The sequence below is a fragment of the Penicillium psychrosexuale genome (genome assembly GCF_028828465.1).
Source record: "Penicillium psychrosexuale strain IBT 29551 chromosome Unknown utg000004l, whole genome shotgun sequence".
In the NCBI taxonomy this organism is placed as follows: Eukaryota; Fungi; Ascomycota; class Eurotiomycetes; order Eurotiales; family Aspergillaceae; genus Penicillium; species Penicillium psychrosexuale.
Window position 1 is genome coordinate 951817 of NW_026643189.1, and position 12667 is coordinate 964483.

The following is a 12667-nucleotide window of genomic DNA, read 5'->3' on the forward strand; positions in this document are numbered from 1 at the left end:
CATCCAAGGTACCCATGAATCGGACAACCCTTGTCCAACTATGTCCTCCGATGTCCAAGTATATCCAACTATGTCCAACTATATGCCCTGACACGTCCAATTTGAACAATCCAGACCTAAGATGACCTCATTCCTGCATATTCGTCCGAGCCCCTCACCTGGGCATTTATTTACCCCGCCCCTTCCAGGCTCATCAATCTACATACTTCTCACCTTACCCCGAATCACCTAATTCCATCCAATTCATCATGTCCAACCCCTATTTCGATATCGAATACACCTCACCCAAGGGCCAGGGTAAGTTCACTCCCCTATCTCATCCCAGCGACGCTAACACGCGTACTAGTGGAGAATTGGGGCCGAATTGAGTTCAAACTTTATGACGACGTCGTCCCCAAGACCGCGACCAACTTCCGCGCCCTCGCTACAGGTGAAAAAGGCTTCGGCTATGCGGGCTCTGCTTTCCACCGCGTGATTGCCGGGTTCATGGCGCAGGGTGGTGACTTTACTCGCGGAAATGTCAGTCACGGGTATCCCCAGGGAAATCTGAGCTCCGGCTAATCTTCACTTTCTTTTCAGGGGACGGGCGGCAAGTCTATCTACGGCGAGAAGTTTGCGGATGAGAACTTCCAGACCAAGCATACTAAGGGCGGATTGCTCTCCATGGCAAATGCTGGACCTAATACCAATGGTTCTCAGTTCTTCATTACTGTAAGTTGGAAAAGAAATTGATGGGAGATGTCTTGTTCTGACTGGATTAGTTTGTGAAAACTCCTCACTTGGATGGTAAGCATGTTGTCTTCGGAGAGGTTGTCTCTGGTCAGGATATTCTCGAGAAGATGGAGAGCAAGAGCTTGGATCGGTCTGGAAAGACTGATGGTACCATTAAGATTGCTGCTTCGGGAACAGTCTAAGCTATTATTTGGAATGTGCTCTCTTCTATCTACACTTACTGGGTAGTAAGGCGGATGTGAACTCGTCCATCGTCTCATCGATCCATGCATGCCATATTTTTCTATTTCAAGACTTCCATCAAGTTAGATAGAATGAATACTAGAATTCCCGGCAAATACCATTGCTAAAAACCGTGCGACATTAGAAAGAATCAGTAATAATGCTATACACACAAGTATAAATCATTTCACAGCAACCAAAAACAACCGCGGATACTTCAACAACACCCTCCCATCAAACGAAACGGGATAAGCAGCCCGCAAGCGCCTCAAATAATCCGCCAAAAAAGCAGCCTCCTCCCCATCCACCAACGGCTCCAAAAACGGCCTCAACCCCGTCCCCTTAACCCACTCAATAATCGCCTCATGACTCTCCAACGAATGATAATAACTCGTCTCAAAAACATCAACCCGACTACAAACCGGCTTCAACAGATCATACAGCTCCTGCGGGGACTGAAACCCATCTCTCTGCACCCCAGCCAGTTTCGCCGCCCACGGACCCTCGGCAGCAGTCTCGCGCATGAGCAGATGCGACGGCTCGTTCAGATTATGCGGTACCTGGAGCGCGAAGACCGCGCCCTTTTGCTGCGGCTGTAGCAGCCGTTTAATGACCGCGATACGGTCATCCGCTTTCAGCCAGTGGAACACCGCGTTCGAGAAGAAGAGGTCGACTGGCGTGGCTGGGTCGGGCGTGTACGTGGACAGGTCTGCGATGTGAAAGTTATGATCTGGGAGGACTTTCTTTGCGCGCTTGATCATGTCCGGTGATGAGTCTAGCCCTGTTATTTTTGCTGATGGGTATTGGTTTGCTAGTACTGTTGTTGAGTTGCCTGGGCCGCAGCCTAGGTCGATTATTCTCTTTGGGGCTGTTAGGGGCACGTGCGATAGGAGATCGCGGGCGGGCTGGGTGCGCTCGTTTTCGAATTTGAGGTATTGGTTTGCGCTCCAGTCTTTGGTTTGTTGGGTCATTGTTGTGGCGAAGTGTCTGTAGATTGGTCTTGGGGTTGGGATTGGGATTCTTGTAGAGTGGGTGAGTAATCTCGTTGCTGTGGGATTCAGGCGACAAGACATTGTTTTGATGGTGTTAAATACTAGAAGTTGTTTGGTAGTATGGGCAATACTTTGTCTTTATATTGATATCTCGTGTTTAATGGGGTGAATCAGGAAGTGGCGATGTCGGATGTTCGGTGATCGCTCCGATATCGCTATGAACAGCGTTGCATTGGAATCCAGGACGAGGAAGAAAGCTGGTAAATCCGACATCCAATTACCGATATATCTAGCTACTAGCTAACATATGAGGTACAGATAGATAAGATGAACATGATGTGCGACATTACGCTGCCCGCTTTTTAGTGGACCGAGGTTCGCGCCTTCCGCATTTAATTACCCACCAAGTTGCCCAACAAGGACTCAATCCAGGATAGGACATCTGCAGCACTACCAGTGGGGAAAGGTACGGCCGAGGTAGTAGCGGAGGCGTCAGCGCTGGTGGTAGGGACTTGCGCCGCTGCAGAAGTAGTCGATTGACGGACAGTGGTGGCGAAAGTAGTAGGCTGGGCCGCAACCGTGGTGGTGGAAGTAGTAGGCTGAACGGCAACTGTGGTGGAGGACGTTGTAGGCTGAACAGCGGCCGTGGTAGGGGTTTCAACAACAGCGGCAACTGTGGTGGAGGTTGTAGGCTGAACAGCGGCCGTGGTAGGGGTTTCAACAACAGCAGCAGTTGGGGTGGTAGTGGCAGCAATCACCGTAGAGCTGGTGGTCGACAAGATCGACGAGGTCGACGAGGTGGATGAGGTGGACGCAACCGCCGAGCTACCAGATCCACCGAGAGTGAAGTCGATACACGACTCGTAGGTCTGGTCGATTGATTCTGCGTACCAGTACCACTGCAACACACAGTCACCGGCGGTGGCACACTGGCTTCCAAGATCGTCGGGAATAGTGACGCTGAAGCTGGTCTCGTTGGCAGTGACGCCGGTGGCTACGGATGCATAGACATCCCAGGAGATCAGGGGACTGCCAATGACCGTGTTGGAAGAAGTCTGGACGACAGAGACATTGGCGACACCGGTGTGCGGGGCGCGAATATCAACAGTGAAGGCGACTTCCTCTCCTGCCGTGTAGGACTGGATGTTGGCCTGGTTGTCGGCGAACTTGTAGCCCTTGCACAGCCAGATGTCGCACTCGGCGGCGTTGTAGTCGGTCTGGGTGGCGGCAACTTGCAGCTCGCCTTGGATGTTGCCGTACTTGTCGGACTCTTGGTTGGACAGGACTTGCTGGCCACAGGCGGCTCCCATTGCGGTACCGGGCTCGCGGGCTGCCGGGCTGGTGACGAAGCCATGGGCGTTGACCAAGGATATGATGCTGGCGAAAGCCAGGGCGGGGGTGAAAGACTTCATGTTTAGTGAATTGGGATGTCGGGAAGTGAATGAAAATAATCGGTAAACCGGACCGATGAATGAATGTATACTTGATGAACGAGAGTCTGCACGGTCTCAAACCGGAGAAAATGAATGTGAATGTGAATGAAATTCAAAAAAGACTGACCAGCATGCTGAACTGGTCTTGCCACGATGGTATGTCGCTGCTTATATAGTGGACATATTCAAAAGGAGGTCTACCTGAGCTGCACATTAATCAACTAGAAACAGTAGCTTACCACTTACCAGAGGCATCATGAACAGCGATTAGGCCTGGATCCATGATGTATCATACTGAAACACATCGGATATACTCAAGGGACAGCGCTTCCCCACCGGAAGGGACTGGTCAGACTGGCGGCAAGCACAGGGCAATATGGCCTCGGGTTCGGGTGTATATTGAACCAGACTGGATGATCGTCTGGAGACGAGATGTTCCTGAGGCTAGGGTTGCCAAGCCTGGCTCCACGCGCCGAACAGGGATGCGCCGGGTTTCACGTTGATGGAGACCTCAGGGCTGCCAATGGGGGGTGGTGACAGGTGAGACATGGAGTTTTATGGATGCTTGAAGTTGATTAAACACGTGGAGATGGAAGAATAAACATGACTTGGCAGTTCTCTTCGGACGATTTTCCAATTTCGTTCCAGGATTCTCCCGGGTAGTCCACTTGGTGCTTTGGAAATCGAACTAGATCCGATGAATCTAAATAGGAAATTCATGAGCTGTCAGGATTTCACACAGTCAAATATCATCTGATATCTGCTGCCCGACCCTTTAGCATTGGACATTCTCGCATATGCAATACCTTGTACGCAATGCCTCCGAGCGAAGAGCTTCAGCTAATCCCTTACAGGAGACGGAGCATTGTGAAGTTTGAAGTTATTAGCGTCGGCTTGCCGAAATTCCACCAATCATGACACCGGAGTATTTTATAGAGCCTGATTGGCATCTCCCCTACCTAAGTGGCTCTTGGATACTGTTCTCTTACTCTGTGCGATATGCTCCAATGGAAAATGATAGGCAATTAAACAAGATTCACTATATACTCGCACCACCACATCCATCTCTTCGTGTATGGCAACAGTGCCCAAGAAACATCAGTCCACCTCAGCTACTAGCGATTCAATGACAGATCAAAGACAATCTTGCCCTTCGCATGGCCTTCATCCAGTCTCTTGAATGCCTCTTCATACTGTTCAAAAGGCCAGACGCTATCCACCAATCCCCGACACAGCCTCTTCTCAAGCAACTTCGAAATCTCCTCTAACTGTCTCCTCACAGGCTTCATGATAAAGAACAAATCTTTCACACCTTCACCTTTAAACCCCTCTGGACAGGCCTGCAGAGGTGGCTGATAGATACTCAGCACAACACCACCATCCTTAACAGTCCACCACGCATCTTGAAGAGCCTTCCCCCCGATACAATCAACAACGACATCCACCTTATTAGAAGGTAACTGAGCCCACTCCTTCACATCCACTGCCCGATAATCAAGAACCTCCTTCGCGCCAAGTGATCTCATAAATTCCACATTCCGAGGACCACACGTCCCAACCACCTCCGCACCAAGTAGCGTGGCCAACTGCACGAGCCAAATGCCCACACCACCAGAAGCAGCAGTGACAAGGATTCTCTTTCCAGACCAGGCAACTTTAGCACCCTCCAGGTCCATCTCTCCCTCATTTGCACCGGTACCAAGAGCATGAACGAACAGAATCTGCCAAGCCGTCTGCGCAGAGACAGGAACTGCAGCAGCCTGGACCCAGCTTAGGTCCGTAGGCTTATGAGCCAGCTCGTCCGTAACGGCGATGGAATACTCGCGCGCATTTCCTGGCCGGCTATAGTTTGTGCGTGCGTACACTTCATCACCGGGCTGGAAGGGCGAGTCTTCCGGTGCTGAGATGACGATTCCCGCCATGTCTGGACATGGGATTAGAGTGCGCGCTGTTGGCGGAGGGAAGTTCTTTGGCCAGAGGAGCTCGCCGGTGCAGGGGCTGCAGGCTTTTATTTGGATGAGGTGCTCTCCCTGTGCGTGATTTGGAGTTGGGAGGGGTGTACTTGTTATCGTGAGGGTTTTGGAGGCGGCGGTTTTTTGGATGATGCTGAACATTTTGGAGGGAAGGGAGTTTGACATGTTTGGAATTCGATACGTTGTTATTCAATGAGGAATGTGTTGATAGTGTTTTGTTCTTGGGTTATATAGTTCGAGTGGTGAGGCGTCATCCGGCCGGATATCCCGCATAGGCTAGCTAATTGATAGCCTATCTTGGTATCTGGAGAATATATCCTAATGTTGCGCTAAATTGGAACTCAACTAACCTAAATGCTCGTATTTCTCGTATCGGAAACTATAGCTACGAATCATAAATGCCCGTCATATTCCATCTCTCTTTGACAAAATTGTAAAACACTACAATATACGGAGGAGATAGAAGATAGACAACCTCAACTATAAAGCGATAGATATCCTTTTGACGATTTTAGTGAATATGTGTGATATTATTCCCGTTTGAGACAACAAGGTGGGCTCACTAGGCCAAGCGGAATTCTTAGCAGGATTTCCGTGAAGAATACACACTTTAGATCGACCCTTCCTATTGGTAGACAAGAGTACTTTTGCAATTCCGCATGCGAGTACCCAGACGACGTCCAATCCGACGGCTCATATCAATCGGAAGAGATTTCCCACCCCACAATGCCACACATCCCAGCCCACAGTTCAAGCCTATGGCAGCGGAGGTTTCGACAATTGCATTTCCTAATCTGGCCTGTGACATGCACGAGCGGGATGCCATGTGCTCCTGCCATGTGGTCCAATGCTTTTCGATCCAGTAACTCCGTCGAGCAGGTTCCGGATTCTCGCTCTCGAGTTTGATCGTCTACTCTGCTTTTTCTCTGAAAACACTCTACAATGAATAGAATACATACTGAGCCCGAGGATGATATTGCCGTGGTATGTATACTTCATATCTCTTTGATTTATGTTTCTGACAATGTTAGGATCCCACGACCCATATCACGACCGTTTACGGCGATGACTGGCAATCGTAAGTCTTATTTCTGTGCCTATATGGAGATCTCTCACACAATCCAGGGAAACCACTTCGATCGGCTCCTCGCTTTATCGCGGGTTAGAGGAGAATGGCCGGCGATATCAAACATTGAGCAACAAGGAATATCTGTACGCATTGGTTTCCGAATCGAGGTATTGCCTGCTTACTTCCTGCCAGGATTCCATCGGATGAGAAGCAGTTCGATTGTTACGAAGCTGGGTATGTGGATTTCTCTTACATATGGTCTTTGTTCAAATGGTAACTGACTATTGCAGCCACTTGGTAGCCCTCGTCATGGACTCAGACCAAGAGAACCCGCTTTTCCGGTCGCCTGTTAAAGACCCCAAAAACATCCTCGACCTCGGAACAGGTCTCGGGAACTGGGCCATGTATGTGGACCTTTCATTTTCATAAAGGATCACCACTCACCCTCTTCTAGCGATGTAGCCGACATGTTCCCAACAAGTAAGTCCGGAGCCCCGGTCCAATTCACCATATCAACATACTAACCAAAACCCCAGCCACTGTCCGCGGAGTCGACCTCTTCCCACCACCAATAACATGGATGCCACCAAACTGCCTCCTAGAAGTCGACAACATCGCCGAGGAATGGACCTGGAATGAACCCCAGGACCTAATCCACATGCGCATCATGATCGGATCCTTCAGTGACGCAGAATGGAAACGCGTCTACAAGCAATGCTACGAGTAAGCATCATCATCCCTATTCCCAGTTCCCATGCCATAATCTAACCCAACCCCATCAGCAACATCACCCCAGGCGGCTGGATCGAGCAACTAGAAGCAAGCCCGTACATCGAATGCGACGACGACAGCCTACCAGCAGACAGCGTCCTCCGCAGCTGGGGCCCAGCGCTATCCGCATGCGGCAAGCGCGCCGGCCGCCCGCTAGAAACAATCGACACAATGCAAGACGCTCTCCGCGAGGCTGGGTTCGTGGATATCCGTCAGAAAGAATACAAGTGGCCCATTGGCCCCTGGGCCCGAGACCAGAGATACAAAGAGGCTGGCACGGTCAACTACCAGCATTGGATGTCTGGTATGGAGGGCTGGGCTATGTGGTTGCTGTGTAAATTCGGGGCGCCGCAGCCTTGGTCGCAGGAGGAGGTTATTGTTTATGTTGCGAAGCTGAGGGCCGAGCTTAAGAATCCTCGCTATCATATTTATCAGCGCGCGTATGTTTTCCCTCCCTTGCTTCTTGTGGGTGTGGGCTGATTTTTATACAGGCGACGTGTGTGGGCGAGGAAGCCTTTGCCTGAGCAGGGAGCTCAGGCGGAGACTAGTGAGAGTGTTACTGTCAAGACTGAGCATTGAAAGAATATTTCGTTGTGGCGGTAAGTGAAATAGGTTGTTAGGATATGAGATGAAGGGAGTATTTATTGCGTTGTCATTTGTTGTAGGATGACATGTCTGATATGGCGAGTTGATTGGAATGGCTGGACGCAGCCAGCCTTGGATTGGCGTCTTGTGCTTTTTTGGACTCTTTGTGGGTGCTGTCTATGACTTCCTACCAATGCATTCGATCTTTTGCTGGTAGCTGTGTGCACATACATATGATGATCTAGAGGGACAATGCCCTGCACAACACTAGAGGACGGAGGGTGAGAGACTCGCATGTATTTACCTCGAAGGTATATGTACCTAGGGTATGAAACGACGGCGCACGCTCCTCTCCTGTGGATCAAACATACTGCTGAAGGTGTTCGCAGTAAAAGCCAATGAATATGTGGGGTAACAATGTGCGAGGTATCATGGAGGGTAAAGAGGGAAAGAAAAAAGGCAAAGGCTATGCGCTTGTAAAAATCGACAAAACCACAACCAGAGTTGAGCATAACAAAAAGAAAAAGACTGGGCGATGACAAAAGAGAGAGAGACGTGCTATCGGCGATCACTCTGGGCCTGCGAATCAAAATGCACACGATTCCTCTCCTCCGATTCATTCGTGGCATAGTCATCCGCGAAAGGGTTCCGCACCTGGAAGTCTTCAGGCTTGTATTCATATCGGCTATTAGTTGCAGATCCCCCGACAGGATTGGAATTGAGTGGATGAGAAGCAAGTGGGCGACCACCAGTCATAGTCGGAGAAGGCAACTGTGCCGGGGATTCGGAGCTGCGCGTTGAAATGCCAGCTGGCGCCACGGGGGGAGGAGAGAAATTCGTAACTCCTGGTGCGACAGCCTGCGACGTCGGTGAAGGGCTATTCAAATTAGACGAGCTTGGTGACGAAGATCCTCTGATCTTGCGCGCCTTCAGCATGGCACGCTGCTGTTGCGACAGCGCCACGGAGATCTCCTCGTTCGTCTCAATGAGCGTCAACAGGGTGTCCTCGTCCGGAGCCGGGTTGGTTGCGTGGATATATCCTTGAACAACACGCGAACCGGTCGTGCAGCGGTCAACGAACTCCTTGATGAGATCGTTGTCTTCCAGTTCTATTGGCGGCGTGGACTGGACGAATTGCGTGAGCAGCTTGGCCGAATTACGCGCCTCTTCGATGCGGGCTGCTAGTTCCACCGGCGTGGGGAGGGTATTTGTCGGCGCGCGGGACAGGCCGTATGGCTGTTGGTGAGGGTGAGACCTAGGCGGGACTTGCGGTGGGACGACGGAATTCATTGGGAAACGATCGATCTGGCCAAGTTAGAGTCTTGGACGGCGGGCGTGCAAGGTGACTATGATGTACTCACCAGACCGTGAGAGGCTTTCGTCTTCTCCTTCGCCCACATCTGAAGCAGCAGTTTGAGATCTTCGTCCCATGCGCGTTCTTGCTCGAGGCTATCCAGATACTGGCGGAGATAGCTCTGCACGTTCCAATCGCGTCCTGTGCGCAGCAGCTCCTTGACGGTCGTCACGAATTTGGCATCGAAGTTGCGTGTAAAGGTGTGCCCCGGGTTGTCAGCCAGGATGCGCATGAGCATGATCGCATTGTACTGGGTGTGGTTCGAGGTACCGGCGGGGTCGGTGAGATACTTGCGAATGCGCAGAGCCGCTTCCTTAGCGGCATTGGGGCTTGACTCGGCGGTTTCGACGATTTGAGGGAGGTAGACGAATTCAGTTCCTTGCTGGAGTGTGCGAATCGGTTGTCAGTCTCGAAAAGGGGGTGTGTTATCATCTCCGAGGCACGTACCGCGTCGTGCGAAGATCCATCCGCATTCACATTCTGATTCGATTCGCAGAAGGCAGTCTGGAGGTGTCAGTGTGCCATATTCAATCTCTCGAGACTAAGCACAAACCAATGCTTGCAGGACAACGGCTTCGGGTGAGTCTTCGCTGTATTCGACACTATCGCTGGAGCCTATATTCAGGTACAAATCAGTGATTTGCGGGGAGACGTGGAGAGTAGACACTCACTTGAGCGCCGGCTCAGAGATCCCAGGAAGCGCTTCATGGTGATCGCACAGTCGCTTGTTTTTGGGGAGGGTTTTTGAAAGGGAAGAAAGGGATCAAATTGCTAAAGAATAATCCTACTAGGGGCCCAACTGCTTCGAACTAGTATGGAACTAGCAATAGGTGCCCTCGCTAGTTGATCAATAAAAGCGAGCAATGAGATATATATAAGTCAATGTCCCCAGCGGTCAACGCCACCTTCCACGCACGCATCCAGGTAATCTGCATTGCCAAGCTGAGTGCCATCAGGCTCCAGGCAATTAGTCTCACCTGCCCAGGGATCCATGATGTTTTGACCCTGGTGACTCAGCCACGAACGAAGGTAGGTAGACGGTACATCATTTCATTATGCATGAGACATATATTTATAAGTACCAAGTACTTGATATCGTACTCTACTCTGCTTCAACAGCATCTGCCATCTCCCCCAGTGTCTTAAACCGCCAATCAAAGATCGGATCCGCCGAATTCCCCATCAAAGCCCCAGGCCGCTCAATCCAAACCGACTTAATGCCGACCTTCCTCGCAGGTTGATGATCATGGAACTGGCTCTGCGCCGTCTGCAGAACCTGTCCAGGCTCAACCCCAAACTCGCGCTGCACAGCACTCAACATAAACTCAAAGTTCCGTGGATCCGGCTTGTAACTGCCAATATCCTGCGCGGTAAGGATCATATCAAACGGTACACCCTGCAAGCTGCCGGCATTGGACTTGGCGAATGAAGCCCGGTCCACGTTAGACAGCACCACCAGCTTGTAGTGCTTTGACAGTCGGCGGAGGGCGTCGACGGTGTCTGGGAAGGCCGGCCAGGTTCCGACGGAGTTGCCGAATTGGCGACTTTCCTCGTCCGTTGGCGGGTTGAGGCCTAGGCGCGCGGCGAGGGTGGGGTGGATTGCTGCTAGCAGGTCTGAGTATGGAAGGTCCGGGGTTGCGGTTTGTTGGGTGCTCTCAAGCTCGTGGTAGGTTGTTAGAAGGTGTTCACGGGTGAATTGGGTGCTGCTTTTCGAGAGGATTGGTGCCAATGCATCGATGATGCCGCTTTCCCAGTCGATTAGAGTGCCGTAGACGTCGAAGCAGAGGAGGCTGTAGTCTGATAGGCTGGTCATTTTGGGTTGATCGTGATATATATAGAGAGGGAGTAGATTGGATGAGGGAATCTCGAAGTGTATTCTGTTCTGGACTACAGAGTACTTATACCCCCGCATTTAGATCCCTGCTTATAGATCAATGACCTTGGCATGGTTCCTAGATAAGGATTGTCGGGGACTAGAAGTGGTATAGGCAGAATTTCCTCAAGATTCCATATCTACCAAAAATCCCCTCATAAGTGCATATAAAGGTAATTCTGGGCATCGAGATATCCACTCATCGTTACGATAGATCATATAGATCAGATAATGCATATATAAAACAGAAAAAATAAGATCACATTATATGACCGAAAGACCGAAACCTCGACAGAGGTGTGAGCTAAACAAGACAGAAATGGAACACTCTCTATCAAAAGAAAAATCACTCGATAGAGTCACGGAGAAAGAACCACGTTTGTATCATGATTGGATCGGGAAGTACAGAATCCTATTTCCATCATCCTGGGCCATATCGTTTAAACTTTTTATTGGGTTCTCCTCCGAGTGTTGGCATGACCTTAAAATCTTGTATGATCCGGTATCGAGTCCGTTCCAACATACACAGCTGATGCACAGAACTCCGATCCTTCCCGTCCACCGCAAAAATCTTTTCACATTGCGTAACCACACGTCCCCTCACACCTTCTTATGGCGATCCGTTTATGCCTCGATGAGAGCACGGCGGATCTGGGTGCCACGCTGGCGGGAAGAGAGGCGGACCTGCTTGTCGGTGCTGGCCTTCTTGACCTCCTCGGCAGCCTCGGTGAGGATGAGCTCGATGTGGCAGGGGTTGGTCATGTAGGGGTTGATCTGGAAAGAAAAGGTCAGCATTTTTGGATACCGACTCAACCAAATCTTAGGAAAAACGTACACGACCGTGAGCACGGTAAGTGCGGCGGCGACCCTTGGGAGCCTGGTTGACCTGGATGCGCTTGATGATCAGAGCGCTGGTGTCGAGACCCTTGCCATCGGCGTTGGCCTCGGCGTTCTTGAGCAGATCGATGATGTGCTCAGCGGACTTCACGGGCCAGCGGGCCTTGGAGACACCGAACTGCTTTCCTGTAAACCGAAAATTGTCAGTCGATGTTCGACTCCGTTCACAAATTTTCATCCAGATTGTAGAATGCACAGCATCGCCAATAAGCCAAGAAATCCATCCTCGTAACCCATTCATATTTTCCTCGTCATTTCGTTTCACATCCCAGTGGCTGTCGTATATTGGTGATGCTGTTCGTCCTCCCCAAAATCCAAAACTCCAATCCATCCGGAAATTTCTTCAAAAGGGCGACTCACCCTGAGCAGTGCGACCGGTGGAGCCAGCGTAGCGGCGCATAGGAACGGCCATGGTCTTCTTGGTAACGTTCTCGAGGAAAGTGAGGGCCTTGGACAGCTTCATGCCGTTGACGGCCTGGGCAGTCTCACGGGTGTTCTTGAAGCTGACACGGAGGTAAGAGCCGCGCGCGCGGGCGCTCTTGGCCTCCGAGATCTCCTGTGCGGCGTAACGGACCTGTGAAAAGCATCGCTCGTTAGCAATGGGATCGTCGTTGGGTGTTGGTGATGTAGCGAAAGTCGACCCGGCGATCGGACATTGAATGTGCATCACACGAGTGGCATTTCGTAGAGAATGGGATTGCGAAAGGTCATTATCGATGACAGGGACATGCAGCACTCACCATCTTGAAGGAGTTGGCGAGGGGGG

At 50.9% G+C, this 12667-nt stretch overlaps 8 protein-coding genes across 8 annotated transcripts; 2 read left to right on the forward strand and 6 right to left on the reverse strand.

Moving 5' to 3' along the window:
• Positions 1–248: 248 nt before the first annotated feature.
• N7518_006153 (uncharacterized protein) lies at positions 249–914 on the forward strand (the record flags this gene model as incomplete). Its single annotated transcript, XM_057187080.1, has 4 exons — positions 249–297; positions 347–519; positions 580–711; positions 762–914. The coding sequence occupies 4 exons, from the start codon at positions 249–251 to the stop codon at positions 912–914; spliced, it is 507 nt and encodes a 168-aa protein (XP_057038783.1).
• Positions 915–1136: 222 nt separating this feature from the next.
• N7518_006154 (uncharacterized protein) lies at positions 1137–1925 on the reverse strand (the record flags this gene model as incomplete). The annotated part of the gene is made up of 1 exon (XM_057187081.1): positions 1137–1925. One exon carries the CDS (start codon positions 1923–1925, stop codon positions 1137–1139), a length of 789 nt encoding a protein of 262 aa, XP_057038784.1.
• A 413-nt stretch (positions 1926–2338) lies between these two features.
• Positions 2339–3358, reverse strand: N7518_006155 (CAZyme family AA16; the record flags this gene model as incomplete). The annotated part of the gene is made up of 1 exon (XM_057187082.1): positions 2339–3358. One exon carries the CDS (start codon positions 3356–3358, stop codon positions 2339–2341), a length of 1020 nt encoding a protein of 339 aa, XP_057038785.1.
• A 1136-nt stretch (positions 3359–4494) lies between these two features.
• N7518_006156 (NADP-dependent oxidoreductase) lies at positions 4495–5493 on the reverse strand (the record flags this gene model as incomplete). Its single annotated transcript, XM_057187083.1, has 1 exon — positions 4495–5493. The coding sequence occupies one exon, from the start codon at positions 5491–5493 to the stop codon at positions 4495–4497; it is 999 nt and encodes a 332-aa protein (XP_057038786.1).
• An 801-nt stretch (positions 5494–6294) lies between these two features.
• N7518_006157 (class I SAM-dependent methyltransferase) lies at positions 6295–7771 on the forward strand (the record flags this gene model as incomplete). Its single annotated transcript, XM_057187084.1, has 9 exons — positions 6295–6336; positions 6384–6430; positions 6478–6564; positions 6614–6655; positions 6712–6825; positions 6876–6901; positions 6958–7144; positions 7204–7632; positions 7684–7771. 9 exons carry the CDS (start codon positions 6295–6297, stop codon positions 7769–7771), a joined length of 1062 nt encoding a protein of 353 aa, XP_057038787.1.
• A 564-nt stretch (positions 7772–8335) lies between these two features.
• N7518_006158 (uncharacterized protein) lies at positions 8336–9839 on the reverse strand (the record flags this gene model as incomplete). The annotated part of the gene is made up of 5 exons (XM_057187085.1): positions 8336–9082; positions 9139–9513; positions 9579–9635; positions 9685–9746; positions 9803–9839. 5 exons carry the CDS (start codon positions 9837–9839, stop codon positions 8336–8338), a joined length of 1278 nt encoding a protein of 425 aa, XP_057038788.1.
• Positions 9840–10233: 394 nt separating this feature from the next.
• Positions 10234–10944, reverse strand: N7518_006159 (putative haloalkanoic acid dehalogenase; the record flags this gene model as incomplete). The annotated part of the gene is made up of 1 exon (XM_057187086.1): positions 10234–10944. One exon carries the CDS (start codon positions 10942–10944, stop codon positions 10234–10236), a length of 711 nt encoding a protein of 236 aa, XP_057038789.1.
• Positions 10945–11628: 684 nt separating this feature from the next.
• Positions 11629–12644, reverse strand: rpl17 (60S ribosomal protein uL22; the record flags this gene model as incomplete). Its single annotated transcript, XM_057187087.1, has 4 exons — positions 11629–11778; positions 11840–12027; positions 12262–12475; positions 12642–12644. 4 exons carry the CDS (start codon positions 12642–12644, stop codon positions 11629–11631), a joined length of 555 nt encoding a protein of 184 aa, XP_057038790.1.
• Positions 12645–12667: the final 23 nt, after the last annotated feature.